Raw genomic sequence first — 27300 nt, 5'->3', positions numbered from 1 at the left:
AAAATATCGTAAAATAAAATTATATTTCACTTAGATACATATTTACCGTACGATTCAAATCTTGAATAAAATACTGTACGACGAGCAGTTCGTAACCTTCTCATGCGAATGCGTGTCAATAAACGCTCTTTTTCATTTGTATTCATAATAAACATTAATAATCACTTTATTAATTATAGATATTTAACATACTTTGTCACCACTTAGACAATACCCAGATAGCACTGAATGTCTTATGGACGTACATTTTAAGTTCAGTTTATGTCCACATGTCCATGGACATAAATAGGGTCCACATGTCCATGGGCATAAATTGGATGTCCTCTTTTGGATATCAATCAAATGTCCTAATCAGTACATCCTATGGACATTCGATATATGTTCAAGTTTAAAATTGCTGATCTTTTTATATTAACGTTTAAAAAATATTTGTCTTTCATTATTATAAAATGATTTAAAATATTTTTCAAAAATTTCATTATTTTTTATTATTGAAAGTATATCATTAACATCGCAACAAATATTTTTTAACATTTACCTTCGTATATATAACAAAATATTTAATATTCATAAACAAATTTTTTTAAATGTGTTTATAATATTATTTAATGTTAAATAAACTTATTATATTTGTTGAGAAATTTTTAATATTACAAAATCTGTTTTTTGTATATCATGATCAAAATATTTAATATTAAATATTAATTATAAATTGTCCAGAAAATTTAGTTATTTTAAAATTGTTTCTAAATACATATATATCTGTGGTTAGGTGGTATTAGAAAAAAATGTATTTTTAAATTAAAAAATTGTATAATTGAGTTTTTATTAAATTTCTTTTTTAAAACATTATGTATAAATTGGGTATATTTATATACAAATTGTATATAATTGTGTTTTGAAAAGCTTGATTGCCATATATCTATGTTGCTATATATACTTATCTTCCGAGGCACAATGTCCCGCCAGAATTAACGGTACTGGCGCTGGCAGGGTGCGGTGCGTGCCGTAACAAGCGCGAATCACTGCTCTTGTTTTAATAGCGATAGTGTAGTATTTGGTACACGCGTACGCGTAGTGTAGTGCTGTGAGGTTACGAACACGCGGACATTTTGCTACAAATTTATCAAGGTAAGACATATTTAATGTATCATAAGAATAGTTTTGTCACATCCCAGGTAGCAAGATGACATCTCCAGACGTCTTAATGACGTACAATGATGTCATTAAAACGTTATTAAGATGTCATTTGACGTCACTCTGCTACCTGGGATTATTCACACACATAAAATTCTCAAGTGATTAGTTTAATTTGATTGTATTTTGCTTCACTCACTAATTGATTGGACTATCGTTTTTTATAATCTAACCTCTAACGATAATCTATAATTCGATAATAATCACTCAATATATAAACGGTATATATATGTATATCTGAATATGTATATATGTATATCTGAATGCCTAAATGTAAATGTGACTAAGTTTGTAGTAAACTAATAAAATGTATTATTTGTCTTTACAGTTGTTTTTGCAGAATTTTCTTTTCGCACGATTATTTTTTCGTCAATCAACAATCATTATCAATCACAGGTAGGAAAATATATTACTTAATTTAGAAAATGCCAAAAGTAAGGAGAAAATATTATCGAATAGCACAAGAGGTAACTAATCTAGTAATTAATACTGTTCAAAATAAGAATTTAATGCCGTTATTAAGAAACACACCTTTAATTTCAAGTAATAATTTGGAGAATAATAATGACTTAAGTTACCAGGATTGCAATGATTTTCAACATATCAATAATGACTATAATAATTTAGAAGACACAAGTAATTATAATTCGGATAGTGATCCCGATGATTATATAGAACATGTCAATTTTGTAAATAACTTTGAATCTACAAATTCCACTGATGATTCTCCAAATTCTATATCTTGGTTGCAAGAATGGGCAATTAAAAATAATATAACTCATATCGCGTTAAATGAATTAATATCTAATATAAAAGCTAAATATCCAGAATTGCCTAGAAATGCTCGCAGTTTATTAGGAACTCCCAGGAAAATTAATGTAGACGTCGTTGCACCAGGACATTACTATCATTTCGGTTTAGGTAATTGCATCAAAACACTTTTAACGTGATGTTCTTTTCAAAATTTACACTGTATTGAAGTTAACATTAACATTGATGGCCTACCGTTATTCAAAAGTTCAAGTAGTCAAGTTTATCCCATTTTATGCAATTTAATTGGAAATTACAATGAAGTTGATGTTATTGGAATTTATCATGGATATGAAAAACCCACAGATGCCAATGTATTTTTAAAATCTTTCACAGAAGAAGCAAGAAATTTAACTATTCATGGTATAAAAATTAAAGATCGCACTTATTCTTTTAAAATTAAATCTTTTATATGCGATGTTCCTGCTAAATCTTTTATTACTTATACAAAGGGTCATTCGAGTTATTACGCATGTTCTAAATGTATAGCTAAAGGCGAATATTACTTCAATAGAATGACGTATCCGTATTTGAATAGTTGTCATTTAAGAACAGATAATGAATTCCGATTGAAATTACAGGAAACCCATCATACAGGTACATCAATAATTGAATCGATTCCTAATATAAATATGGTGAATGATTTTCCATCAAATCCAATGCATTTAATATTCTTGGGAATTGTTAAAAAACTGATTTCTTTATGGTGTTATGGGAAACCTAAAACAAAATTATCCTTTTGTCAAATGTCTGAAATATCAAAGTTATTAGAAAATCAAAAAAAAAATATACCTTTTGAATTTAATAGAAAATCAAGATCTTTATTTGAAAGTAAAAGATGGAAGGCAACCGAATTTAGAACTTTTTTATTATATACGGGATCTGTTGTTTTAAAATCTATTCTAAATTATAATCAATATTTAAATTTTTTAACTTTACATGTAGCTATCACTATCTTGTCAAATTCAAAGCATATGGAACAATATTTAAATTATTCCAAATCCTTATTGCAATATTTTGTAGAAACATTTATTAAATTATATGGTAAAGAAAATGCATCGCACAACCTGCACCATTTATTACATATTTGTGATGACGCAGAAAAATTTGGAACTCTTCAAAAATTCAGTGCTTTTCCGTTCGAAAATTATTTACAATCTATATTAAAAATGATTCGCAAAAATAATAAGGAATTAGAGCAAATTGTTTGTCGTATAAGTGAAAAAAACTATTGTATAAATTCTAATTTCAAAGTGAGATGTAATGAGCCTCAATTTTTAAATCCACATTTTAACGGTCCACTTATTAATTTTCATAATTGTAATCAATTCGGCAAAGTGGTGTTTAAACAATTTATTTTAAAAATAAATGAACCCGATAATTGCTGTAGCTTAAAAGATGGAAACATTATTCTTATTAGAAATTTTGTTGTAAATAATGAGGGCCTTTTTGTAATCGGAAAGAAATATAAGATGCTTACAGATTTTTATACCATACCATGTGAATCGTCAAAATTAGGCATATATGTAATCAATGATGTTGGGAATTTAGAATCTTGGGATTTAGAGCAAATTGCAAATAAATGTATTAAATTAAAATATAAAAATAAATATGTAGTTTTTCCTTTATTGCATTCAGAATAATCTTTCTTCTTCTCTTGTGCTCTTCGCTAGAAAAATGCATTAACTTATTTCCTCTCACACCTAACGTATGTATTGTACGTATGTATACATTTGTGCGTATGTGTATGTATGCTTATATGTAAATGTGCATTTGAATGTGTATGCGTGTGTATGGTGTGAGTGTCAAGTGTGAAAGGAAATGGATTGATGGATGTCAATCGGTTTCCGATATCCTGTCCAATTTTCCAATAAGTTATTGAAAACTTTCGTCTTTATATATGTAAATTATAAGTAAAGTTTTTTTGTTGGAATAAAATACTGCTTAAATTTTTTGATGACATGTACAGAAATGAAGAAATCATGGACAATTGTAAGATTCATTGATGAAGATACAGTTGAAGCAGTCCCATCTACCTGGATTATTAATAATAAATGTTATTGGCCGCCGTTTCAAATGGAAAAAATTGTAGCGACTATCAAAAAACATGCTGAACCAAATACATGTTGGCCTTCATATGATATTGTAACTTTTAGAAACAGCAGTTATGGTTAATATAAAAAAAATTAATATTTAAATATATATGTATGCCACAAATAAAATATACTTTTGTAATCAGTAAATACATAATTGTTACTTTCTGTTATAATAATATAAATATTTATTTGCAAATTTTCAGATAACTATAAAACAGCCAGGGAAAAAGCCAAAAAGGCTGAATTAACATCTGAACTAAATTCTGATACTGATTATGATAACGTTTCGAAAAGAAAAATTATCCCAAGACAAATTTCCTCATCCTCATCACCAGATGAATCTCTTGAAGAGTGTATTAAATTATCAACGCCTCCAAATATGCACACACAAAGTATGTTTTAATATTATATATTAATATTATAATATATACACTCATTTGCAAAAAAAATCACGCACCATGAAGGAATTGTCGGAATCGAAGAAAACTTTGTATGTGTGATTGCAACGTTAATGTAAGTAAATGATTACAACATCGGAGCAAAAGGATAGTTTATTGCGAAAAAATGAACACATGAAAGGAGGCTCTAGTACCCTGTTGGACCACCTCTACATTGGATACAAGATGTAATACGGGCCGGCATGGAGGCATACAGGTCTCTTAAGGTGTCCTGCGGCATATCTGTCCACAGTTGCTGTAATTGGATCTCTAGATTGTGCAAACTGGTAGGTTGTCGAAGTTGGCGTCCAATATGGTCCCATACATGTTCTATTGGCGATAAATCTGGCGACCGTGCAGGCCAAGGTAATGTAGCAACTTGGCGGAGACATGCCTGTGACATCCTTGCTGTGTGCGGCTGAGCATTATCCTGCTGGAAAATGGCTCCAGGGAGCCCTGCCATGAGAGGCAACACATGTGGCTGCAGGATGTCCTGAACGTATCGCTGCGCTGTTATTGTCCCTCGAATCACTACTAGGGGAGACCGGCTGTCGTATGCGATGGCTCCCCAGACCATAACACCAGCTGTGGGGGACGTGTGGCGCTCGACAAAAAAGGCAGGATTGAGGCGCTGACCAGGAAGCCTCCAGATACGAACACGGCCGTCGTCACTGGCCATACTGTATTTGGATTCGTCGCTGAAGACAACTCGGTTCCATTCCGTAGCAGTCCAGTTCCTTCGTGAACGACACCACTGCAAACGGACGCGACAGTGCGTGGGTGTCAATGGTAGCACACGTAATGGGCGCCGTGAAACCAAATGTCCTTCAGCAAGGCGCCTTGAAATGGTACTAGCAGAGACTGGGACTTGTAACGATGGTGCCACCTGCCTCTGGATGGTTGACAACGAAGAAGTTGGAAGTATTCGTGCTTGTCGGAGGATCAGACGGTCTTGTCTACTAGTGGTTTGTCGAGGGCGTCCTGAGCCCGATCGCCGTGTGTGAGTACCCTCACTCACCCATTGATCCCAACACCTCCTAACAGTTTGGTCAGAACGGCCTAGGTGCCGGGCAATTCGTCGATGCGACCATCCAACTTCTCGCATTCCAATAATGCGGCCCCTCTCAAATTCTGTTAACTGGGCGAATTCCCTTCGATTGCGTCTTAAAGGCATGTCCAGTGATCAAAGATCTCTCCACAACAGGAAAACTACAGACAAGTAGCCTCCGAGAGCCTTTTTGAATTGCAACACACGAAGTACTGTTTCCCCCTCTGGCGGCAAGCCCGTTCATCTAATCGCGTCACAACTCTAATCATTCGCATATCTGCTTCAAACATACCTGCAGGCCGAGTTTTGCAGCAAAGCGACACCTTCTTCATGGTGCGTGATTTTTTTTGCAAATGAGTGTATATATAATATATATAATATATTATCAAATACTTTTTCTCGGAAAAAATTTGCTTTACATAATTTAGCAACTACAATTTATCGATATAAATGCAAGCTCTTCTGTAGGTTCAATTAAAAGATTACTAGCTATTATATTTGCGAACACAATATAAAAAATCTAATGTCAATTGTGAAATGTTAAATATTGATTTCTCTAATTATTTTAGAGCAAAGTTCTATTTAAATTTTTTGCAAATCAAGATTAGTTGGTTGAAATTTATATAATTTTTATTGACGAAGTCAATATTGTTAAATAGCAATATTTTAAAATACAATTTCGATTGGATTTTGAAAAATAGAAAGAGATAAAAAAGATTGTATTTAACAATATTTTAAAAATGGTCAATAAAAAAACTTTTAAATTTCATACGATAATACTTGATATGCCTTTTAAAAAATATAGATAATGGAATTTTATTTTAAAATAGTTAGGAGAGCCAACATTTTACCATTTCAGAATTAGCATTGAATTCCCTATTATGTTATGTTCACCAATGCAGAATCTTATATATATATAATTATATAATACTAAAATGATAATAAAATTAATAAATTAAAAAGTAAGGAATTATATGAGGCTCTCTATTTGAAAATACAAGTTTGACTTTTAATAGACCGTAAGAGCCGAACGCGGATGGTAGTGCGTGAGTTTCAACGAGAATTAAGTTTTCGTTGAAACAGATGTATGTGCTCTGGGCACAACTATTTCTTGGTACGATACCAAGGAGTTTAAATAATTCTCGTTATAGAAGGAACAGAGGGGAAATCAAAATAATTTCTCGAAGTAACGAGAATTATTTAAATTCCTTGGTATCGTACCAAGAAATAGTTGTGCCCAGGGCACGTACATCAGTTTCAACAAAAACTTAATTCTCGTTGAAACTCACGCACCACCATCCGCGTTCGGCTCTTACGGCCTATTGAAAGTCAAACTTGTTGTATTTTTAAATTAAAAAGGTTATTAATAAATTAATAAAAGCTAATAAAATAAAATTATTATAAAATAAATATGCTATAAGATTATAAAATATGTTCACTTTTTTTTATATTATAAAGGTAACATAACTAATATCATAATTGTTTTTTATACATAGAATTATCAAAAAGTACAAGTCGCAAAAATGCAAACAGCAACAATCAATCAAGATTAGTTCAGGATCAGTTATCTAATGAAGTTCAGGATAAACGCATGAAGCACTTACCGGATGGATCATTAAACATTTCGAATAATAATTATATTTTGCAAGACAATGAATATAACATAGAAAATAATAAAACAAAAGATGTCGACAATAAAATTGGTACATAATTTATATTCTTTAAAACTAGCTTTATGATCTTTCATAGCTGTGTTATCAGTAAACATTATAACTGTGAAGAAATAATTATTATTATTACTATTTATTCTATTTTTTGATATTATTATTAATATTATTATTATCATTTTTATCACCATTATCTTCATCATGTTCATCATTATCTTAATTATATTAACTTCATATTTTTATCATGTTTTCATTATTTTTATTATTTTGTTATACAAAAAGAAGATTTTTGTGATCGTATTTTTTGTCGCTGCACTTTATAAATAAAATATGTCATGGTATACGTTAATAGCACGAACAAGAATCTATTCTATATACAATATATACATATACAATCTTAATAGTCTTTAAAAAATTGGAAATTTAATAATTAATCTTTATTATTTTTTTTCTTATTTACAATATAGTGCTTCAGTATTTTAAAGAAATTATCCGTCAGCAGTCATACTTTAGGACACAATTATGGCAAATAGCAGATGATTTAAGAGACATGAAAAATGAACTGATGCAACAAGTCCGTCAACGGCCAAATGGCAATAATCAAAGAGAAGAGTCTATTTTTTCTTTTCTCCATCTTCCTTTCAATTCTATCGAAGATTTAGAAGAACATGTTGAGCAATTTTTAAACCAGCCAAATAATTTCGAAACATCGGTAATAATACTTCGTTAATTATCATTAAACTGTAACTATTTAGTAGTAGTTGGATAGTATAATTATACAGGGTGTCCGACTCCTGAGTGACCAAACGAAAAGTAGTGGTAGAATGGATCAAACTGAGAAGAAAAATCCTGTACCATTTTGAAAAATTCGCAATAATTATTAAGAAATAAGCAGAAGTGTCTCAACGAACGAGAAGCGGTAGACCGCTTGTAGTATCCGATTACTGAGTGATCAAACGAAAAGTGGTGGTAGATTGGGTCAAATTGAAAAGAAAAGTCCTTTATCATTTTGCAAAATTCGCAATAATTATTAAGTTATAGGCAAAAATATCTCAGAGTATAAGAAGCGGTCGATAGATCACTCAGATATTTTTGCCTATAACTTAATAATTATTGCGAATTTTGCAAAATGATAAAGGACTTTTCTTTTCAATTTGACCCAATCTACCACCACTTTTCGTTTGATCACTCAGTAATCGGATACTACAAGCGGTCTACCGCTTCTCGTTCGTTGAGACACTTTTGCTTATTTCTTAATAATTATTGCGAATTTTTCAAAATGGTACAGGATTTTTCTTCTCAGTTTGATCCATTCTACCACTACTTTTCGTTTGGTCACTCAGGAGTCGGACACCCTGTATATTCATGATACACAGAATTTGTTGCAATTCTCATGTATAATATGCTGTTAATTTTTTATTTTAAATTATCTACAATAGTATAGATCTTCATAAATATTTTAAAGACAATTACAGCTAATTGATCTATAATTGTAAATAGGTGTGTTGATTATAAAACACAAATTAACTCAGTAAATAAGTTCAAATTGGAAATAAAAATTTATTAAATCAAATTAATATATAAATTAGTATATAAATTTCAAAAAATGAAACTGATTCTTTTTTCAATTCTTTTTAATTCTATTTTTATTACATTGTAAGTCTAATTTGTGTTTACTAGGAAAATATATTACTAAAATTAATAATAAACATTCAAATTATTAAATTAATATTAAACATATTTGTTACACTTGTAATTTTCAAAATAAAATGTATTCAAAACATTTATTGTAGGTTAAAGAAGTATCTCGAGTTGGGGGAAAACATCCTTATGAATTTATTAAGCGCAATTGTACTCGTTTACTGACCAACGAGCTAGCAGAAAAATATAGTTGGCTTGGAGCAAAACAGAAGCGAAAGTTTTGTCATTTAAGACTCGCTGACTTGTTAATTGGTAAGCGTCTAATATACATAATGCTATTTGTTTGTTTACTAATAAAACTGTTCTTATTTAAATGATTAATCTTAATAAAACCACATGTATAATCAAAAAAGAAATTACTGCTTACAAAATGCTGATTTTTATTACAGTTTCCGGTCAAGAGAGTAATTCCGTATATACTAAAAAGGTTTTAGAAGAGGCGATTCAGAAATGGCTGCGAAGAGCCAAAGAAAGATTGGATGCCGTGAAGAAGAAGGAAGATAAACAAAGAATTGAACAAGAAGAAGAAAACGAATAAATTTTGATATATTATCTACATATATATTATCTACATATGACACACATGATGTGTAATATTAACATTGTAATAGCGTTCAAAGTTTTAGTTTTAAGTTGTTAAAGTTTATTTTATAATACGTACGTATGTGATACTAATGTATATGTAACCATGTCCAAAGATTTAATTTTTAGTTGTTAAGATTTATTATAATGCGTAATATTGTGATATTTCCAGGAATGGAAAATGATAATTCTTTGATACATATATTCTTTGATATATATATCTTATATAAAGACCATACACACATGTTAGAGTTCCATAATTATCGTCTTTTATAATTAATATATAAATTGTTCTCAAATATATACATATATGTATGTATATATATAATTTTTATATATATTTTATACATTTTTATACATATATATGGATAAAAATAAATGTATTATATATATATATATATATAATTTTATTTTTATCCATATATATGTATAAAAATGTATAAAATATACAGGGTGTTTCATTTTAATCCGACCAGTCGAATATCTCGAAAACCAAGCCCGGGAGAGAAAAATATTTCAGACAAAAGTTGTTTGGTTTCGAGGGGGCCATAAGATGGTGACAATGATTTGACCTTGAACAGTCATTTGAAGGTCACATAAAGGTCACCTTAAATTTCTTAAATGGAATACCCTATATATTTTTGCACATTCTTGTAGCTGACATCGAGAGCTTTCCAAAACACTATAATTAAGTACCTTTTCGTTAAGTACTTTTTGAGTTATGAGGCTTGAAATAATTTCTTAATTCTACATAAACCGTAAAATATCTAGTAAAATATTCATTTTTCGATTATCTTACCTTAATACTTTTACAAAATAATGAGAGGAATCAATTGGTGTAAAGAAAACACATAGTTGTTTTGAAGAAAAAATATGTAAATATGCAATTAACAATTCCATATTTTTTCTTAAAAACAACTATGTGTTTTTTTTACACCAATTGATTCCTCTCATTATTTTGTACATAAAAGTATTAAGGTAAGATAATCGAAAAGTGAATATTTTACAAGATATTTTACGGTTTATGTAAAATTAAGAAATTATTTCAACCCTCATAACTCAAAAAGTACTTAACGAAAAGGTACTTAATGATAGTGTTTTGGAAAGCTCTCGAGATAAGCTACAAGAGTGTGCAAAAATATATAGGGTGTTCCATTTAAAAAAATTGAAGTGACCTTCACGTGACCTTCAAATGACTCTTCAAGGTCAAACCAATGATACCATCTTATGGCCCCCTCGAAACCAAACAACTTTTGTCTGAAATATTTTTCTCTCCCGGGCTTGGTTTTCGAGATATTCGACTGGTCGGATTAAAATGAAACACCCTGTATATAAAAATTATATATATATACATACATATATGTATATATTTGAGAACAATTTATATATTAATTATAAAAGACGATAATTATGGAACTCTAACATGTGTGTATGGTCTTTATATAAGATATATATATCAAAGAATATATGTATCAAAGAATTATCATTTTCCATTCCTGGAAATATCACAATATTACGCATTATAATATATATATATATATATATATATATAAAGATTTATATATTATTATGCATATTGTTAAAACAGTATTTTCAATGCCAAGCTCAAAAGCTAATAAATGCCTATATTTAAAACAAATCAATTATTTTATTATTTTTAAATAAGTTATTATTAGATTCGCGAGTCATTATATATATCCCAAAATTTACGTCCATGATATGTCCGAAATAAGATCGTTTTCGACCTATTTTGGATTTACTTCGAATCTCGTAGTAAGTCCTAAGATAATCCAAGATAAGTCCAAAATAAGTTCGACAACAGTTCTATTTCGAATATTCTACGGATGTCCAAAGTTGTGTCAAACGTATGTGCTTTGGATGTCTATCAGACGTCCGACGGATTCTTTTTGGACCGAAAATGGACGTCCGACGTCCAAAAGTAGACGTTCAATGGACATTCATCGAATGTCCATGTGCTATCTGGGTAGATGATTTGCCAAATTGCAGGTTAGGTACTATATAGTTAATCCAACAAACAGATGTCCTATAGTATAGACATCTGTGGTCCAATATTAAAACCTATAAGAGAAATGCAGGTTAGATATCTTCTATTGCGTACCGGATCAGGCACATGTCGGGAATCTCTTATTAGGACACACCTTATTGCTTCCCGATCAGGCCCTAGCCATACATCGGGCATGCCTGATTTCATTTCTGCTCGGGAAATACCAGGAATGTGTTATCGCTTTCTTAGATTCTCGATTTCGCATGAATGATTACTATCACCGCTGTCGAATGATTATCTGTTATATTTCGTCACTTCAAATATTCTAATTTATGTTATTCTTAATTTTCTCTTTAATTTGTTATTTCTTTTATTTTATCTTCCATTTTTTTCTTAATAAATGTGTTATATTTTTCTATATTAAGTCCGCGTAATTTATTTGAGTGTTGGCCTTTCGTAAATGTGGATTTCGTCGTGTTTGTCGAATTTCTGAATTTCCAAAGCCTCGTATAAAACAATTAAATTTTCCATAAACCCTGCCCCTCTACCGTTAGGCGAGCTAGTCGACCCGTGGCGAATCAGGCAATGTTTTTCGCGTTATTTTGGCGTTTAGCGAACTGATACGTGAAAGACCGTATCTGGTGCCCAATTTCGTGATCTCGAGACGGCCTTCGCTTCGCCGCGGCTCGCGCAGAACACCCTTCTCTGTTCCTCTGAGCGCGAGTATCTTATCTCGTACTTGTGTTTTTGACGACGTTTTCGCTCCCTCACCTCCTCTCTAACACCCGAGGATTGTAAAAAAATAAAAATAATTACGTCGCTATATACAGGGTGTCCCATTTTAAATAATACGCTCAAATATCTCCGAAACGGTGCGTTAAATAAAAAAATGTTTCAAACAAAAGTTGTATGGGGCTTGAAGGGGGCCATCAGATGGTGGCCTTGGAGAGTCATTTGAAGGTCACGTGAAGGTCACCGTCAATTTGTTAATTTGTTAACGGAACCCCCTATTTTTTTATTGCATATTCTTGTAGCTTATCTCGAGGGCTTTCCAAAACATTATAATAAAATATTTTTTCCTCAAGTACTTTTGAGTTATAAGGCTTGAAATCATTTCTTAATTTTATATAAACCGTAAAATATCTTGTAAAATATTCATTTTTCGATTATCTTACCTTAATACTTTTATGTACAAAATAATGAGAGGAATCAATTGGTGTAAAGAAAACATACAGCTGTTGTTAAGAAAAAATATGGAATTGTTAATTGCAAATTACATATTTTTTCTTAAAAACAACTATGTTTTTTCTTTATACCAATTGATTCCTTTCATTATTTTGTATATAAAAGTATATACAGGGTTAGAAAAAAGTCTGGATACCCCCGAAAATTTTGGAAACTAAGGGTTATGGAGGAAAACTTCAAATACAAAAGTTGTAAGATATCAAACGGAGCATCTCATGGTAACTTTGACCTTGACAGCGACCTTGAGGGTTGTTTCAAGGTCAAGTTGTTTTTTTCAAAGGGAACCCCCCATCTTTTATTGCATATTCTTGTAGCTCATCTCGAGAGCTTTCCAAAACACTATAATTAAGTTAGATTTCATTAAGTACTTTCCGAGTTATGAGGCTTGAAATCATTTCTTAATTTTACATAAACCGTAAAATATCTTGTAAAATATTCATTTTTCGATTATCTTACCTTAATACTTTCATGTACAAAATAATGAGAGGAATCAATTGGTGTAAAGAAAACACATAATTGTTTCGAAAGAAAAAATGTAATTTGCAATTAACAATTACATTTGAGAACCAATGACACCATTTTATGTTCCCCTCAAAACCATACAATTTTTGTCGAAAACGTTTTTCTCTAAAATGCTTAGTTTTTGAAAGAAAAGGGGTGTACGGGTGGTCTAGGACACCCTGTATATTATTTATATATTTTATATATATATATATATATATATATATATGTATATATATATATATATACATAAAATTACACAAAGTTAAACACTCCCCAAAATTAACAAATTAAAATGAATAATAAGAGGCAATAAGGAGCCAACGCGGTTGTTGGGCGTGAAAAAAAATTTTTCCTCCAGACAGTCAATTGAAACGATCTTTCTTCTTTATTTCATACGTTTCGGCCTCATTTCGAGCCATCTTCAGTGATTCTAATACAATCAAAAAATGCCAATTAAGACAGTAAAAAGGATGCGGTGTCAATACAAAAGAGAAAAAAAAGCATAATCACATACATACAATAGTCTATAGGAGTGAACGCTATCCCATCCAAGTCGATCCACCCGAAAAAGACCGATGCAAGCAGCACTCTCAACGGTAAAAAGCGCGAGGAGCGATGCACTGACAAAGTAAACATAACAGAGTCATATATTTGCAATAAAAATTGATTGACAACAGTCAAGGGCTACTCACTCGGACAACGAGAAGACCGACAGAGACGAAACGAACATCCAGCACGCAAACAATCAACTAAGTCGAAAATTCAAACAACAACGGAAAGCGCTATCAAACTGTGGTCGAACAAAAACAATCCATGTACATGGAGGGCAAACATCAGCTCATTAAATCTTAGATATGTTTTCAATAATCGACAGACACGATGTGTTCAACTTTAAAGTATCGCTTTGGAGGTTCAACGAATTCCTTTGGCGCTTGATATGAATCATTTCAGATATTAGTCTTTTACCTAAAAACATTTCCTCATCCAAAATGTCAACCTTATCAAAATCAAAAGTGTGATCAAGCGCTCTATGTTCCGCGATGACGGACGTAAGATTCCTTCTATGTTCTTTGATTCTCGTTTTCAACAAGCGTCCAGTTTGTCCCACGTAAGAAGCGTCGCAGTCCATGCAGTTAATTTTATACACTATATTACTGCGCGAATCTCTCTGCAAACCATCCTTACCGACCTTAATAAATCGGCGTAAGTTATTGATTCCCGTGTAAGAGAGCCTAACATTAAGATTCCCGACGCAATGTCGAAAACGTTCCGATATGTTCCTCACATATGGGACATTAAAATATGTAACCCTGCTTCCCCCACTAACATCATCTGTCCCGATCTCACAGTCCGTCAGAATGTTATTGCATTTGTCACTGAATCTGTGAAACAGAATATTAAGCCGGTCAGCAATAGTGTGAAAGATAAAAGAGAGCGGATATCCATTGTTCAAAAGAATGTTAATGACAAATTCAAAATTTTCTTTATGGAATCTTGGATGAGAAAGCCAGAAAACCTTATCCGTCAAGCCGATTATCGTACCCTTCTTCTGGCAAAGGGGGTGTCGCGACTCAAAGTGGAGGTATCTTCCGGAAAAAGTCGGTTTATGAAACCAATTAAATTCGATAAATCCATTTTCTAAAATGATTGTGATGTCAAGAAAATTCAAACGGTTGTCGACACTCTCCTCCATAGTAAACTGCAGCCTAGTGTGGAACGAATTGAACGTGTTCATAATAGTATTAAGTATCGAGGGGGGAGCCGCCAACACAATATCGTCAACGTATCTGAAATAAAATGGAAGATCCACATCAAGAGTCGCGATCGCCCTAGCTTCTAAATCTTGGAGCGTGATCTCCGCGATGATCGGGGAAAGAGGAGAGCCCATGGGCGTGCCAAATGTTTGTTGATAGCAAACATCATTAAACATAAAAAATGTAGAGTTCAAAATGAGGCGAACTGCCATTAAGAACTCATCGCGAGGTATCTGGCAATTCCCTACTATATAGTCCCATCTGACACAAAGACTGTCCAAGGCCATATCTAACGGTACGTTGGTGAATAGAGAGACGACATCCAGTGAAATCAATTTTACATCACCATCGACATATCTACCCTTGAGTCTGTCGACAACTTGTGCGCTATTGATAATTTGGCTATCAGGTCTCGGAATAGACTTGTAAATAATGTCATGTAAAAATTTGGCGAGGCCATAAAGAGGCGTGTTCTTAGATGAGACTATAATGCGTAACGGATTATTTTTCTTATGAATTTTCGGCAGCCCATAGGCCCTCGGTAAAACGCCATCCGTACAATTTAACGCTCTATATCTCGCAACAGAGATGTAATCACGAGCTCTCCATCTCACTAACAAATCATGCAAACTGCTAATCACCTTATTAATCGGGTTCTTATTTACTACTCTATACGTGTTTTTGTCTGCTAACAAAATAGACATATTAGAAAGATAATCGTCCTTATTCAACGCGACTGTTATATTGCCTTTATCGGCTCTCGTGAACAAAATGTCAGGATTCTCCTTTGTGAATTCTTTTACAGCATTCAAAGAACTCAAAATAATTTCATCAACAGGAGACTTTTTTGAAAAGGAATTATAAAAGGTACTTATAATAGGGAAAGATCTGTTTCTCAACGTCGAACGTATCTCTGTGGGCAGCCTGTTGATGTTATACTCCACATTCTTCAGTAATTCGACAGTCGTTCTTTCCTTGTCAACCACCGGTAAACAAAATTTCTCTCCAAGTTGTAGTAAACGTTTCACATCATGGGGTATGGGCGCCGAAGATAAATTAACAAACCATTCGTCTCTTAATTCCAAGATCGGAGAAACACGTGGCGAGAAAGATGAAGGATCAAGGTTGATACAAATAGAAGAGGGGGAGGGTAGGGGATTAAAGGAAAAATTCACATTATTATATATTGCTGAAGATTGACTAACTGGATGCGTCACAACTGCAGATTTATGATTCGGATGCATGTAAAAATAACGAATCGGACGAATATCTTTCAGTGTCTCTTTCAGTTGTTTATTTAACAACCATTTAAACTTCTTGTCTAGTTTCGAACTTACATAGAGATAGAAAGCGCGCTGAGACCTACTCTGTTTAACAAAAAAATTATTACAGATAGATATCGGTAAATTGTTAGATATAAGTCGAACAACAACAAACATCTCGCGGCGCAATGCTCGAATGTGTCTGTACGAATCCTTAATTTCGTTCTTCAATATATCCGTAACGAACCTAGACCTTAAATTAACATGTCGCCTGCGTGACACGGAATGGTGTAATTCATTATGATAACGGTTACAAAAACTCAGATGTTGTGGTGTTACATTGTGACTAATGCACTTCCTCAAAAATATAATACGCAAATTTAATCTAGACAACCGCTTGTTAATCCAAACCCATTTCTTTAAATAAGATACAGTCCTAAAACCGAAATAAAAGCTAACAAATTGAAAAAAGGTTGAAAAACGCATATTTTCAGCCAGCGCAATATTAACATAAAATTACACAAAGTTAAACGCTCCCCAAAATTAACAAATTAAAATGAATAATGAATAAAAAAACCGCGTTGGCTCCTTATTGCCTCTTATTATTCATTTTAATTTGTTAATTTTGGGGAGCGTTTAACTTTGTGTAATTTTATGTTAATATTGCGCTGGCTGAAAATATGCGTTTTTCAACCTTTTTTCAATTTGTTAGCTTTTATTTCGGTTTTAGGACTGTATCTTATTTAAAGAAATGGGTTTGGATTAACAAGCGGTTGTCTAGATTAAATTTGCGTATTATATTTTTGAGGAAGTGCATTAGTCACAATGTAACACCACAACATCTGAGTTTTTGTAACCGTTATCATAATGAATTACACCATTCCGTGTCACGCAGGCGACATGTTAATTTAAGGTCTAGGTTCGTTACGGATATATTGAAGAACGAAATTAAGGATTCGTACAGACACATTCGAGCATTGCGCCGCGAGATGTTTGTTGTTGTTCGACTTATATCTAACAATTTACCGATATCTATCTGTAATAATTTTTTTGTTAAACAGAGTAGGTCTCAGCGCGCTTTCTATCTCTATGTAAGTTCGAAACTAGACAAGAAGTTTAAATGGTTGTTAAATAAACAACTGAAAGAGACACTGAAAGATATTCGTCCGATTCGTTATTTTTACATGCATCCGAATCATAAATCTGCAGTTGTGACGCATCCAGTTAGTCAATCTTCAGCAATATATAATAATGTGAATTTTTCCTTTAATCCCCTACCCTCCCCCTCTTCTATTTGTATCAACCTTGATCCTTCATCTTTCTCGCCACGTGTTTCTCCGATCTTGGAATTAAGAGACGAATGGTTTGTTAATTTATCTTCGGCGCCCATACCCCATGATGTGAAACGTTTACTACAACTTGGAGAGAAATTTTGTTTACCGGTGGTTGACAAGGAAAGAACGACTGTCGAATTACTGAAGAATGTGGAGTATAACATCAACAGGCTGCCCACAGAGATACGTTCGACGTTGAGAAACAGATCTTTCCCTATTATAAGTACCTTTTATAATTCCTTTTCAAAAAAGTCTCCTGTTGATGAAATTATTTTGAGTTCTTTGAATGCTGTAAAAGAATTCACAAAGGAGAATCCTGACATTTTGTTCACGAGAGCCGATAAAGGCAATATAACAGTCGCGTTGAATAAGGACGATTATCTTTCTAATATGTCTATTTTGTTAGCAGACAAAAACACGTATAGAGTAGTAAATAAGAACCCGATTAATAAGGTGATTAGCAGTTTGCATGATTTGTTAGTGAGATGGAGAGCTCGTGATTACATCTCTGTTGCGAGATATAGAGCGTTAAATTGTACGGATGGCGTTTTACCGAGGGCCTATGGGCTGCCGAAAATTCATAAGAAAAATAATCCGTTACGCATTATAGTCTCATCTAAGAACACGCCTCTTTATGGCCTCGCCAAATTTTTACATGACATTATTTACAAGTCTATTCCGAGACCTGATAGCCAAATTATCAATAGCGCACAAGTTGTCGACAGACTCAAGGGTAGATATGTCGATGGTGATGTAAAATTGATTTCACTGGATGTCGTCTCTCTATTCACCAACGTACCGTTAGATATGGCCTTGGACAGTCTTTGTGTCAGATGGGACTATATAGTAGGGAATTGCCAGATACCTCGCGATGAGTTCTTAATGGCAGTTCGCCTCATTTTGAACTCTACATTTTTTATGTTTAATGATGTTTGCTATCAACAAACATTTGGCACGCCCATGGGCTCTCCTCTTTCCCCGATCATCGCGGAGATCACGCTCCAAGATTTAGAAGCTAGGGCGATCGCGACTCTTGATGTGGATCTTCCATTTTATTTCAGATACGTTGACGATATTGTGTTGGCGGCTCCCCCCTCGATACTTAATACTATTATGAACACGTTCAATTCGTTCCACACTAGGCTGCAGTTTACTATGGAGGAGAGTGTCGACAACCGTTTGAATTTTCTTGACATCACAATCATTTTAGAAAATGGATTTATCGAATTTAATTGGTTTCATAAACCGACTTTTTCCGGAAGATACCTCCACTTTGAGTCGCGACACCCCCTTTGCCAGAAGAAGGGTACGATAATCGGCTTGACGGATAAGGTTTTCTGGCTTTCTCATCCAAGATTCCATAAAGAAAATTTTGAATTTGTCATTAACATTCTTTTGAACAATGGATATCCGCTCTCTTTTATCTTTCACACTATTGCTGACCGGCTTAATATTCTGTTTCACAGATTCAGTGACAAATGCAATAACATTCTGACGGACTGTGAGATCGGGACAGATGATGTTAGTGGGGGAAGCAGGGTTACATATTTTAATGTCCCATATGTGAGGAACATATCGGAACGTTTTCGACATTGCGTCGGGAATCTTAATGTTAGGCTCTCTTACACGGGAATCAATAACTTACGCCGATTTATTAAGGTCGGTAAGGATGGTTTGCAGAGAGATTCGCGCAGTAATATAGTGTATAAAATTAACTGCATGGACTGCGACGCTTCTTACGTGGGACAAACTGGACGCTTGTTGAAAACGAGAATCAAAGAACATAGAAGGAATCTTACGTCCGTCATCGCGGAACATAGAGCGCTTGATCACACTTTTGATTTTGATAAGGTTGACATTTTGGATGAGGAAATGTTTTTAGGTAAAAGACTAATATCTGAAATGATTCATATCAAGCGCCAAAGGAATTCGTTGAACCTCCAAAGCGATACTTTAAAGTTGAACACATCGTGTCTGTCGATTATTGAAAACATATCTAAGATTTAATGAGCTGATGTTTGCCCTCCATGTACATGGATTGTTTTTGTTCGACCACAGTTTGATAGCGCTTTCCGTTGTTGTTTGAATTTTCGACTTAGTTGATTGTTTGCGTGCTGGATGTTCGTTTCGTCTCTGTCGGTCTTCTCGTTGTCCGAGTGAGTAGCCCTTGACTGTTGTCAATCAATTTTTATTGCAAATATATGACTCTGTTATGTTTACTTTGTCAGTGCATCGCTCCTCGCGCTTTTTACCGTTGAGAGTGCTGCTTGCATCGGTCTTTTTCGGGTGGATCGACTTGGATGGGATAGCGTTCACTCCTATAGACTATTGTATGTATGTGATTATGCTTTTTTTTCTCTTTTGTATTGACACCGCATCCTTTTTACTGTCTTAATTGGCATTTTTTGATTGTATTAGAATCACTGAAGATGGCTCGAAATGAGGCCGAAACGTATGAAATAAAGAAGAAAGATCGTTTCAATTGACTGTCTGGAGGAAAAATTTTTTTTCACGCCCAACAACCGCGTTGGCTCCTTATTGCCTCTTATTATTCATTTTAATATATATATATATATATATATATATATACATATATACATATAACTCGGAAAGTACTTAATGAAAACTAACTTAATTATAGTGTTTTGGAAAGCTCTCGAAAAAAGCTATAAGAATATGTAATAAAAAATAGGCAGTTCCATTTAAAAAATTGAGGGTGACCTTCACGTGACCTTCAAGTAACTATTTAAGGTCAAATTAATGACACCATCTTATGTCTCCTTTGAAACGATATAACTTTTATCTGAAACATTTTTTCGTATCTCGCATATTTTTCAAAATATTTGCCTGTTAAGATTAAAATGAATCACCCTGTATATATAAATCTTTAATTAAAAAATTTTCTTTTACAGATGCCTGCATTACTTTAGTTCGAATGACAAGTTGCAGTCGCATACTGTCGGCTGCAGAGAGATGAATGACTGCTATCCCATTGCCGAGCAACAACGACAAGTGGCTCGAGTTCAAAAACTTTAATCGGAAGGAGCGGCTTCCATTCATCGTATACGCCGATTTGAAATGCGTTTTGATCAAGATGGAGGAAGAAAAGAACGCGTACCAGCACCATCGGGTATTCAGTATAGCTTATTATACATTGCTCGTACGACGAATCATTATCCGTGTAGCACTCTTGTCGCAATGCCGATTGCATAGCATGGTTCGTCGAAGACCTTAAAAATTTAGCAATTTGTAAAAAATATTTTAACCACTAATGTCCCCATAGTAGATTTAATATCCAAAGAGTGGGAAAAATTTAATAACGCTACTCAATGTTACATATGTGAAAAACCGTTCGCGCAAGACGATACATTTGTACACGATCATTGCCATCTGACCAGGCGGTACAGAGGTCCCGCGCATTCAAATTGTAACCTAAATTATAAAGAATCTTTCTGCATTCCCATAGTTTTTTACAATTTATTCGGTTACGATTCGCATTTTATGATTAAGGAAATAGCTACGAAGGGCGTTCGAAGGGAGAATCGATTTATTTCCGATAACGAAAGAGAAATATATATCGTTTACGAAAAATGTTAACCTTAAGGAAGAAAAATCAAAAAATTATGTAAAATTACGTTTTATCGATTCCTTTAAATTTCTTGCATCGAGTCTCGATAAATTAGCATCATTTTTAAATAAAGATAAACTCAATATTTTAAAATCGGTATTTCAAAATTTATCGAGAAAATTTCAATTTATTAACACGGAAAGGTGTCTTTCCGTACGAATACATCGACTCTGTAAACAGGTTGCAAGATACGTGTTTACCACCGCGCGAATCGTTTTACAATTCCTTGTCCGATGAAACTATATCCGAGAGCGATTACGCGCACGTCGAGAACATCTGGACGCGATTCTCCACTCGAGCGCTAGGCGAATATAGCGATTTATATCTTAAAATCGATGTCTTGTTATTAGTCGATATTTTTGAAAACTCGCGATAAATGTATCGAAAGTTACGGACTCGACCCCGCGTATTACTATACTCTTCCCGGGTATACGTGGGACACGATGCTAAAATATACGAAAATTACGTTCGAGTTGCTTACAGATATCGACATGGTTATGTTTACCGAACGTGGTATACGCGGCGGTCTAAGTCAATGTTCAAGCAGATACGCTCATGTTAATAACAAGTACATGGAGTCGTACGATTCATCGAAACTATCGTCGTATTTGATGTATTTTGACGTCAATAATTTATACGGATGGGCAATGTGTCAACCGTTGCCTTACGCTGATTTTCGATGGGTCGATGACGTGTCGAATTTTGACGCATCATCTATCGCGCTAGATTCGCCTACAGGCTATATCCTCTGGAAGTAGATTTAGAGTATCCGCAACATCTTCACGATACACACACTGACCTTTCGTTTTGTCTGACACGCGACAAGCCGCCCGGCAAGCGGCAAGACAAGCTTCTTGCAACGTTATACGATAAGAAGCGTTACGTGATACACTACCGCAACCTGCAGCAATGTACGCGTTACAGTCTTCGTGTAACAAAAATACATCGAATACTACAATTTACAATCTCGTGGCTTCGCAATTATATCGAATTAAGGGGATCCTAAAGTCGACTTTTTTACCGACAAAATGCGAAGAATCAGTTCGATGATATATCTTTTTATTGGCTACACAGATCGATAAATCCTTTTCCACAATTAAAGTACTAAGAATAACGAAGTGAGGACGCTATAACTTCATGCAAAAAACCAAGCAAAGTTACTTATAATTGTGTTAATTACAGTCGTGTTACCGACTTTTTGCATTACGTCGTAACAATATTGCTTTAATATATAAGTTTTGCAGTTTGTCTGTGTAAAAGACAGCGTCCTCACTTGGGATAACATGAAAGAATAATACAGAAGTAAAAGAAATGATCTTAGAAGCTTGTATAAAAAGATATATGATCGAACTGTTTAGTGTACGTGCGTGCGTGTACAGTATCGATATCAAAAGAGTAAAACCAAACAAAATTAGTTAACGGATAGCATGATAAAGAGCACTGCCATCTAAACTTTTATCGACAAGGACAGACAAAATCGCTTTTCTCTTTCCCTTTTTCATGCCTGTGATAATAGTTTATACATATACGCATTATTATTATTGCACTTCCTCGTATTTTTTCTTTCGTTTTCTCGATCATATGCTCATTCTCTCTCTTTTTAATCTCTCACTCACTACATATAGCTCAGCTTCATGCTTCACATTACATGTTGCGTTTCTCTCTCTCTCTCTCTCTCTCTCTCTCTCTCTCTCTCTCTTTGTCTCGCTCGTTCTCTCTCTCTCGCGCTCGCTCGCTCGCTTCTTCGCTCTTTCTCTATCGCTTGCTCACTCACTCTCTCTCTCTCTCTCTCTCTGTTTTTTTGCTCGGTATTATATTCTTACATTCGCTCATGTTATTTTTACTGTTTTTTGGTTCTTATTACTCTATATCAAAAAAAGCTTTTTATATGTATACATTTTTATTTTATAATATTAACAAAATATAAAATATTAAATTTGTCTCTCTTTCTCTCTGTTTTGTTATAATAAATACACCTATGTAATACAATTTATATATACTTTTTACATTTGCAGTAAGAATAATCTTTATGATAATTGATAACAATTCACAACTATTTACCAAGAATAAAGTTTAGTAGAATCAATTTGCATCACAAATATATATATTAATAAAATCACTACTACGAATTACCTCAACATATGATATAATAATGAAATATACAAGTTTTAGTTTAAGAAAATTTTGTTTTGTTGACAAATATAGACTATATAGTTCTTATAAATTATAAATACATACTTATCAGCTATAAAAATCATGTGATTATTATTATTGTATTGTATGAAATAAATAATTAAAATAAAATTGAATACGCTTATACATGTTTAATAATATAAATTGATAAAATCTATCAAATTTTATTTTGTGTAAATTGATTCTATATACATTCAACTTTATTGTTCGTAAATAGTTGCAAATTATGATCAATTGTCCTAAACGTTTTTCTTACTGCAAATGTAAAAAATACATATTAATTGTATTACATAGGTGTATTTATTATAACAAAACAGAAAGAAATAGAGACAAATTTAATATTTTATAATTCGTTAGTATTATAAAATAAAAATGCATATATATATAAAATTTAATTTTATATGGAGAAACGAGAATCAGAAAAGTAAAAGTGACATAAGCGAATGGAAGAATACCGGGCAAATAAACAGAGACAGAGGGAGAGAGAGAGAGAGAGAGAGAAAGAGAGAGAGAGAGAAGTGCGAATGTAAGAGAATGAAGCATGAAACTGACAAGCGCTACGTAGTGAACGAGAAAGATTTAAAATTTAACAATTTATTTAATTAAAAATGATTCGATTTATGTCGTGTTTGGTGTCATTTTAATTGTAAAAATCTCATGAATCCATTACAATTATTTTCAAATTGAAAAAGTGCTAAATAAAAATTTTAATTTATATGACATTTAAATCCATAACAGTTGTTATAGATAAGGGAAGGTCTCCGATTTCAAGCGAGAGCGAGAAGGAATAAGGAGCAAGCGAGATGACGAATCATGAAAGAGTTCCGAAGTCTCGCTCGCCAGGCTCGTATTTTCTTATCTTTATACGTATATATGTCATCTTATTATGGAAAATAAAGTTTTCATATTTCGCATTTTTTCGATTTGAAAATAATTGCAATGGATTAATGAGATTTTTGCGATTAAAATGACACCAAACACGACATAAATCGGATCATTTTTAATTAAAGTAATTATTAAATTTTAATTATGTAATTAATTAAAAACAATCCGATTTATGTCGTGTTTGGTGCCATTTTAATCGCAAAAATCTCATTAATCCATTGAAATTATTTTCAAATCGAAAAAATGCGAAATATAAAAATTTTATTTTTTATAATAAGATGACATGTATACCTATAAAGATAAGAAACAGCGAGCCTGGCGAGCGGGACTTCGGAACTCTTTTATGACTCGTTATCTCGCTTGCTCTTTACTCGTTCTCGCTCTCTCTTCAAATCGGAGACCTTTCTTTATCTATAACAACTGTTATAGATTTAAATATCGTACAAATTAAAATTTTTATTTAACATTTTTTCGATTTGAAAATAATTGCAATGGATTAATGAGATTTTTACAATTAAAATGATACCAAACACGGCATAAATCGGATTACTTTTAATCAAATTAATTATTAAATTTTAATTATATATTTAATTAAAAATGATCCGATTTATGTCGTGTTTGGTGTCATTTTAATTTGAAAAATCTCATTAATCTATTGCAATTATTTTCAAATCGAAAAAATATAAAATATAAAATTTGTATTTTCTATAGTATAACGCGGAATCATGCTGTGATATATTTACTTCGCCGACAGTACTCGACTCGTTGTCGCGCCGTACTTACGCGTAAGAACAAGGCAGCGCGGAAAAAGAGTCGATCGTGACTAGTGACGTTTTCAATCGAAAGTTACGAAAGTTACATATATTTATTATTTTTTGTATATTTATTTATTTTTATACGTACAATGGTAGTGACGTATAGCGCTAAATGTTTACCTTTGTATGCTCGCCGATTTTCTACAACAAAAAGAGGATGGTTTAAAAGGTAGAACTTTGTTGTCATAATTAGGGTTATGCACAACATGCACAGATTATGAAAACAACACGCTCTGATTATGAAAAAAATAATTTATCCCAGAGGCGATCTATTCGTGAGCTGGTTGTTTCAGAAAATATTTCTTGTCAGAAGCGGTTTGCATGTGCGCTCTGATTATGAAAAAAATAGTTTATCCCAGAGGCGATCTATTCGTGAGCTGGTTGTTTCAGAAAATATTTCTTGTCAGAAGCGGTTTGCATGTGCGCTCTGATTATGAAAAAAATAGTTTATCCCAGAGGCGATCTATTCGTGAGCTGGTTATTAAAAAAAAATATTCAGAGGCGATCTATTCGTGTGCTGGTTATTTTAGAAAAATGTAATCCAAAGGCGCTTTATTCGTGTGCTGGTTATTAAAGAAATGTAATCCAGAGGCAGTCTATTCGTGTGCTGGTTATTAAAGAAATGTAATCCAGAGGCGGTCTATTCGTGTGCTGGTTATTAAAAAAATGTAATCCAAAGGCAATCTATTCGTGTGCTGGTTATTAAAAAAATATAGACATTTTTATAAAATTATAAAAAGCAATAAACTGTTGCCTTTTTCAAAATGAAATGTTATAATTTAACAAAAAGATCTATATTCTGACTCGTAAGAGTGAGACGAATAAAAAACGCGCCTCAATTTCGCTTATAAATTACTATCGGAGAGACGAATTAAATACATAAAATATTTTGGTAGCGTTCTCACGGGAATGGGCGATGGAGGGGCCCATTCTATATTTTTCTATATTTTTGCACTTTTATTATATTTTATATATTCTATATTTCCATATTTTTTACAAATGTATTCTGTCCCAATCGAGATAATATGTTGTAAATATTTGTAAATTTTTATTATAAATATAAACATTTGTACACACATGTAACAAACCAAATATGTACACATGATTAAAATATGTGACTTCATATAATATTTTTTCTAATTCGATTATATGTGAAAAAAACAAGCTGTGCTGCATAGATTGTATTTTATAAAAAGTTACATGTGTGATAATACCTACTATATATATATATTATACTGATTATGTGTTAAAAAAACAATCTGTACTGCATAGATTGTAACTTATATAAAGCTACATTATATATATATATATATATATATATATATATATATATATATGTATGTATAATGTAGCATTATATAAGTTACAATCTATGCAGTACAGATTGTTTTTTTAACACATAATCAGTATAATGGAATTAACAAAAATTCATTTGATGAAATTAAATTTTTTTTCATGTAAATGTTTCTTTCATTATATATATGTATAATTATTTATATAATTGTAATAGAAATTTACAAACATTTACAATACATGGTCTTACTCGTAACAGAATAATAAATTTTTATATTTTATATTGTAAAAAATATATAGAAATATAGAATACATAGAATATAACATATAGAAATGTATATATTTATATATACATATGTACACAAATGGTCAAATGTGTTATTGCTCTTATAAGATACATGAGAAGATACATAATCAATATAATATATATATATATATATGTATAGTCATGAATAATCATGAAATTGTGTTTAAATCAGTGCTGGGATTTATTTGCAACTTTCGGCTAGATTTCTTAGTTTACGCCTACTGTTCCCCTTCTACCGCTCGCGCCTTAGCGACCGCGCCGCCGGTCGCTCGTAACTAAGGAACGCTCAGGAACGTGCGCGCCACAAATGTAATGTGGCAATCTATCTGATTGTAAGTTCTCTTTATTGTTTATTAATAATAAAAATAATTATTCTATTGTAGGGACGATTGTCTCCTACTCCGCCTCTGTTATACATATACACACACACACACACACACACGTACATATTTACTCATGTATATTATATTAAATCTATAAATTCTAAATTTACATATCTTCACATATGTTAGGAAATGCAACTTTCTAATCCCTGCA

At 32.7% G+C, this 27300-nt stretch overlaps 4 protein-coding genes across 6 annotated transcripts in view; 3 read left to right on the top strand and 1 right to left on the bottom strand.

Annotated features, from left to right (window-relative positions):
- The window catches only part of LOC145959830 (uncharacterized), a 63727-nt gene that overhangs the window by 8675 nt on the left and 27752 nt on the right, over window positions 1-27300 (top strand). Inside the window, exon 2 of the mRNA XM_083079020.1 lies at window positions 20555-20772. The gene's annotated coding sequence lies outside the window, so the exon portion shown is untranslated. The remainder of the gene's footprint in view (window positions 1-20554; window positions 20773-27300) is intronic.
- On the top strand, window positions 1043-9685 carry LOC145972660 (uncharacterized). Of its 3 annotated transcripts, XM_083101438.1 has the most exons (8): window positions 1043-1131; window positions 1526-1593; window positions 3977-4177; window positions 4307-4495; window positions 7085-7291; window positions 7723-7967; window positions 9049-9208; window positions 9346-9685. In XM_083101438.1, the coding sequence occupies exons 3-8, from the start codon at window positions 3979-3981 to the stop codon at window positions 9492-9494; spliced, it is 1149 nt and encodes a 382-aa protein (XP_082957564.1). In that variant the 5' UTR covers window positions 1043-1131; window positions 1526-1593; window positions 3977-3978; the 3' UTR covers window positions 9495-9685. The 3 variants fall into 3 exon arrangements, with proteins under 3 accessions (XP_082957564.1, XP_082957573.1, XP_082957556.1); XM_083101447.1 differs by lacking the exons at window positions 1043-1131; window positions 1526-1593 and having other exon boundaries at window positions 3488-4132; XM_083101430.1 differs by lacking the exons at window positions 1043-1131; window positions 1526-1593 and having other exon boundaries at window positions 3488-4177.
- On the bottom strand, window positions 14084-15334 carry LOC145972641 (uncharacterized). Its single transcript, XM_083101388.1, has one exon. The coding sequence runs from the start codon at window positions 15331-15333 to the stop codon at window positions 14134-14136; it is 1200 nt and encodes a 399-aa protein (XP_082957514.1). The 5' UTR covers window position 15334; the 3' UTR covers window positions 14084-14133.
- Window positions 18449-19699, top strand: LOC145972633 (uncharacterized). Its single transcript, XM_083101376.1, has one exon. It carries the CDS (start codon window positions 18450-18452, stop codon window positions 19647-19649), a length of 1200 nt encoding a protein of 399 aa, XP_082957502.1. The 5' UTR covers window position 18449; the 3' UTR covers window positions 19650-19699.

Source organism: Camponotus vicinus, unplaced genomic scaffold (genome assembly GCF_025532165.1).
Source record: "Camponotus vicinus isolate PSW18456_S1 unplaced genomic scaffold, iyCamVici1.0 SCAF_1, whole genome shotgun sequence".
NCBI classification, from domain to species: Eukaryota; Metazoa; Arthropoda; class Insecta; order Hymenoptera; family Formicidae; genus Camponotus; species Camponotus vicinus.
This window is presented reverse-complemented; position numbering and strand designations above follow the sequence as displayed.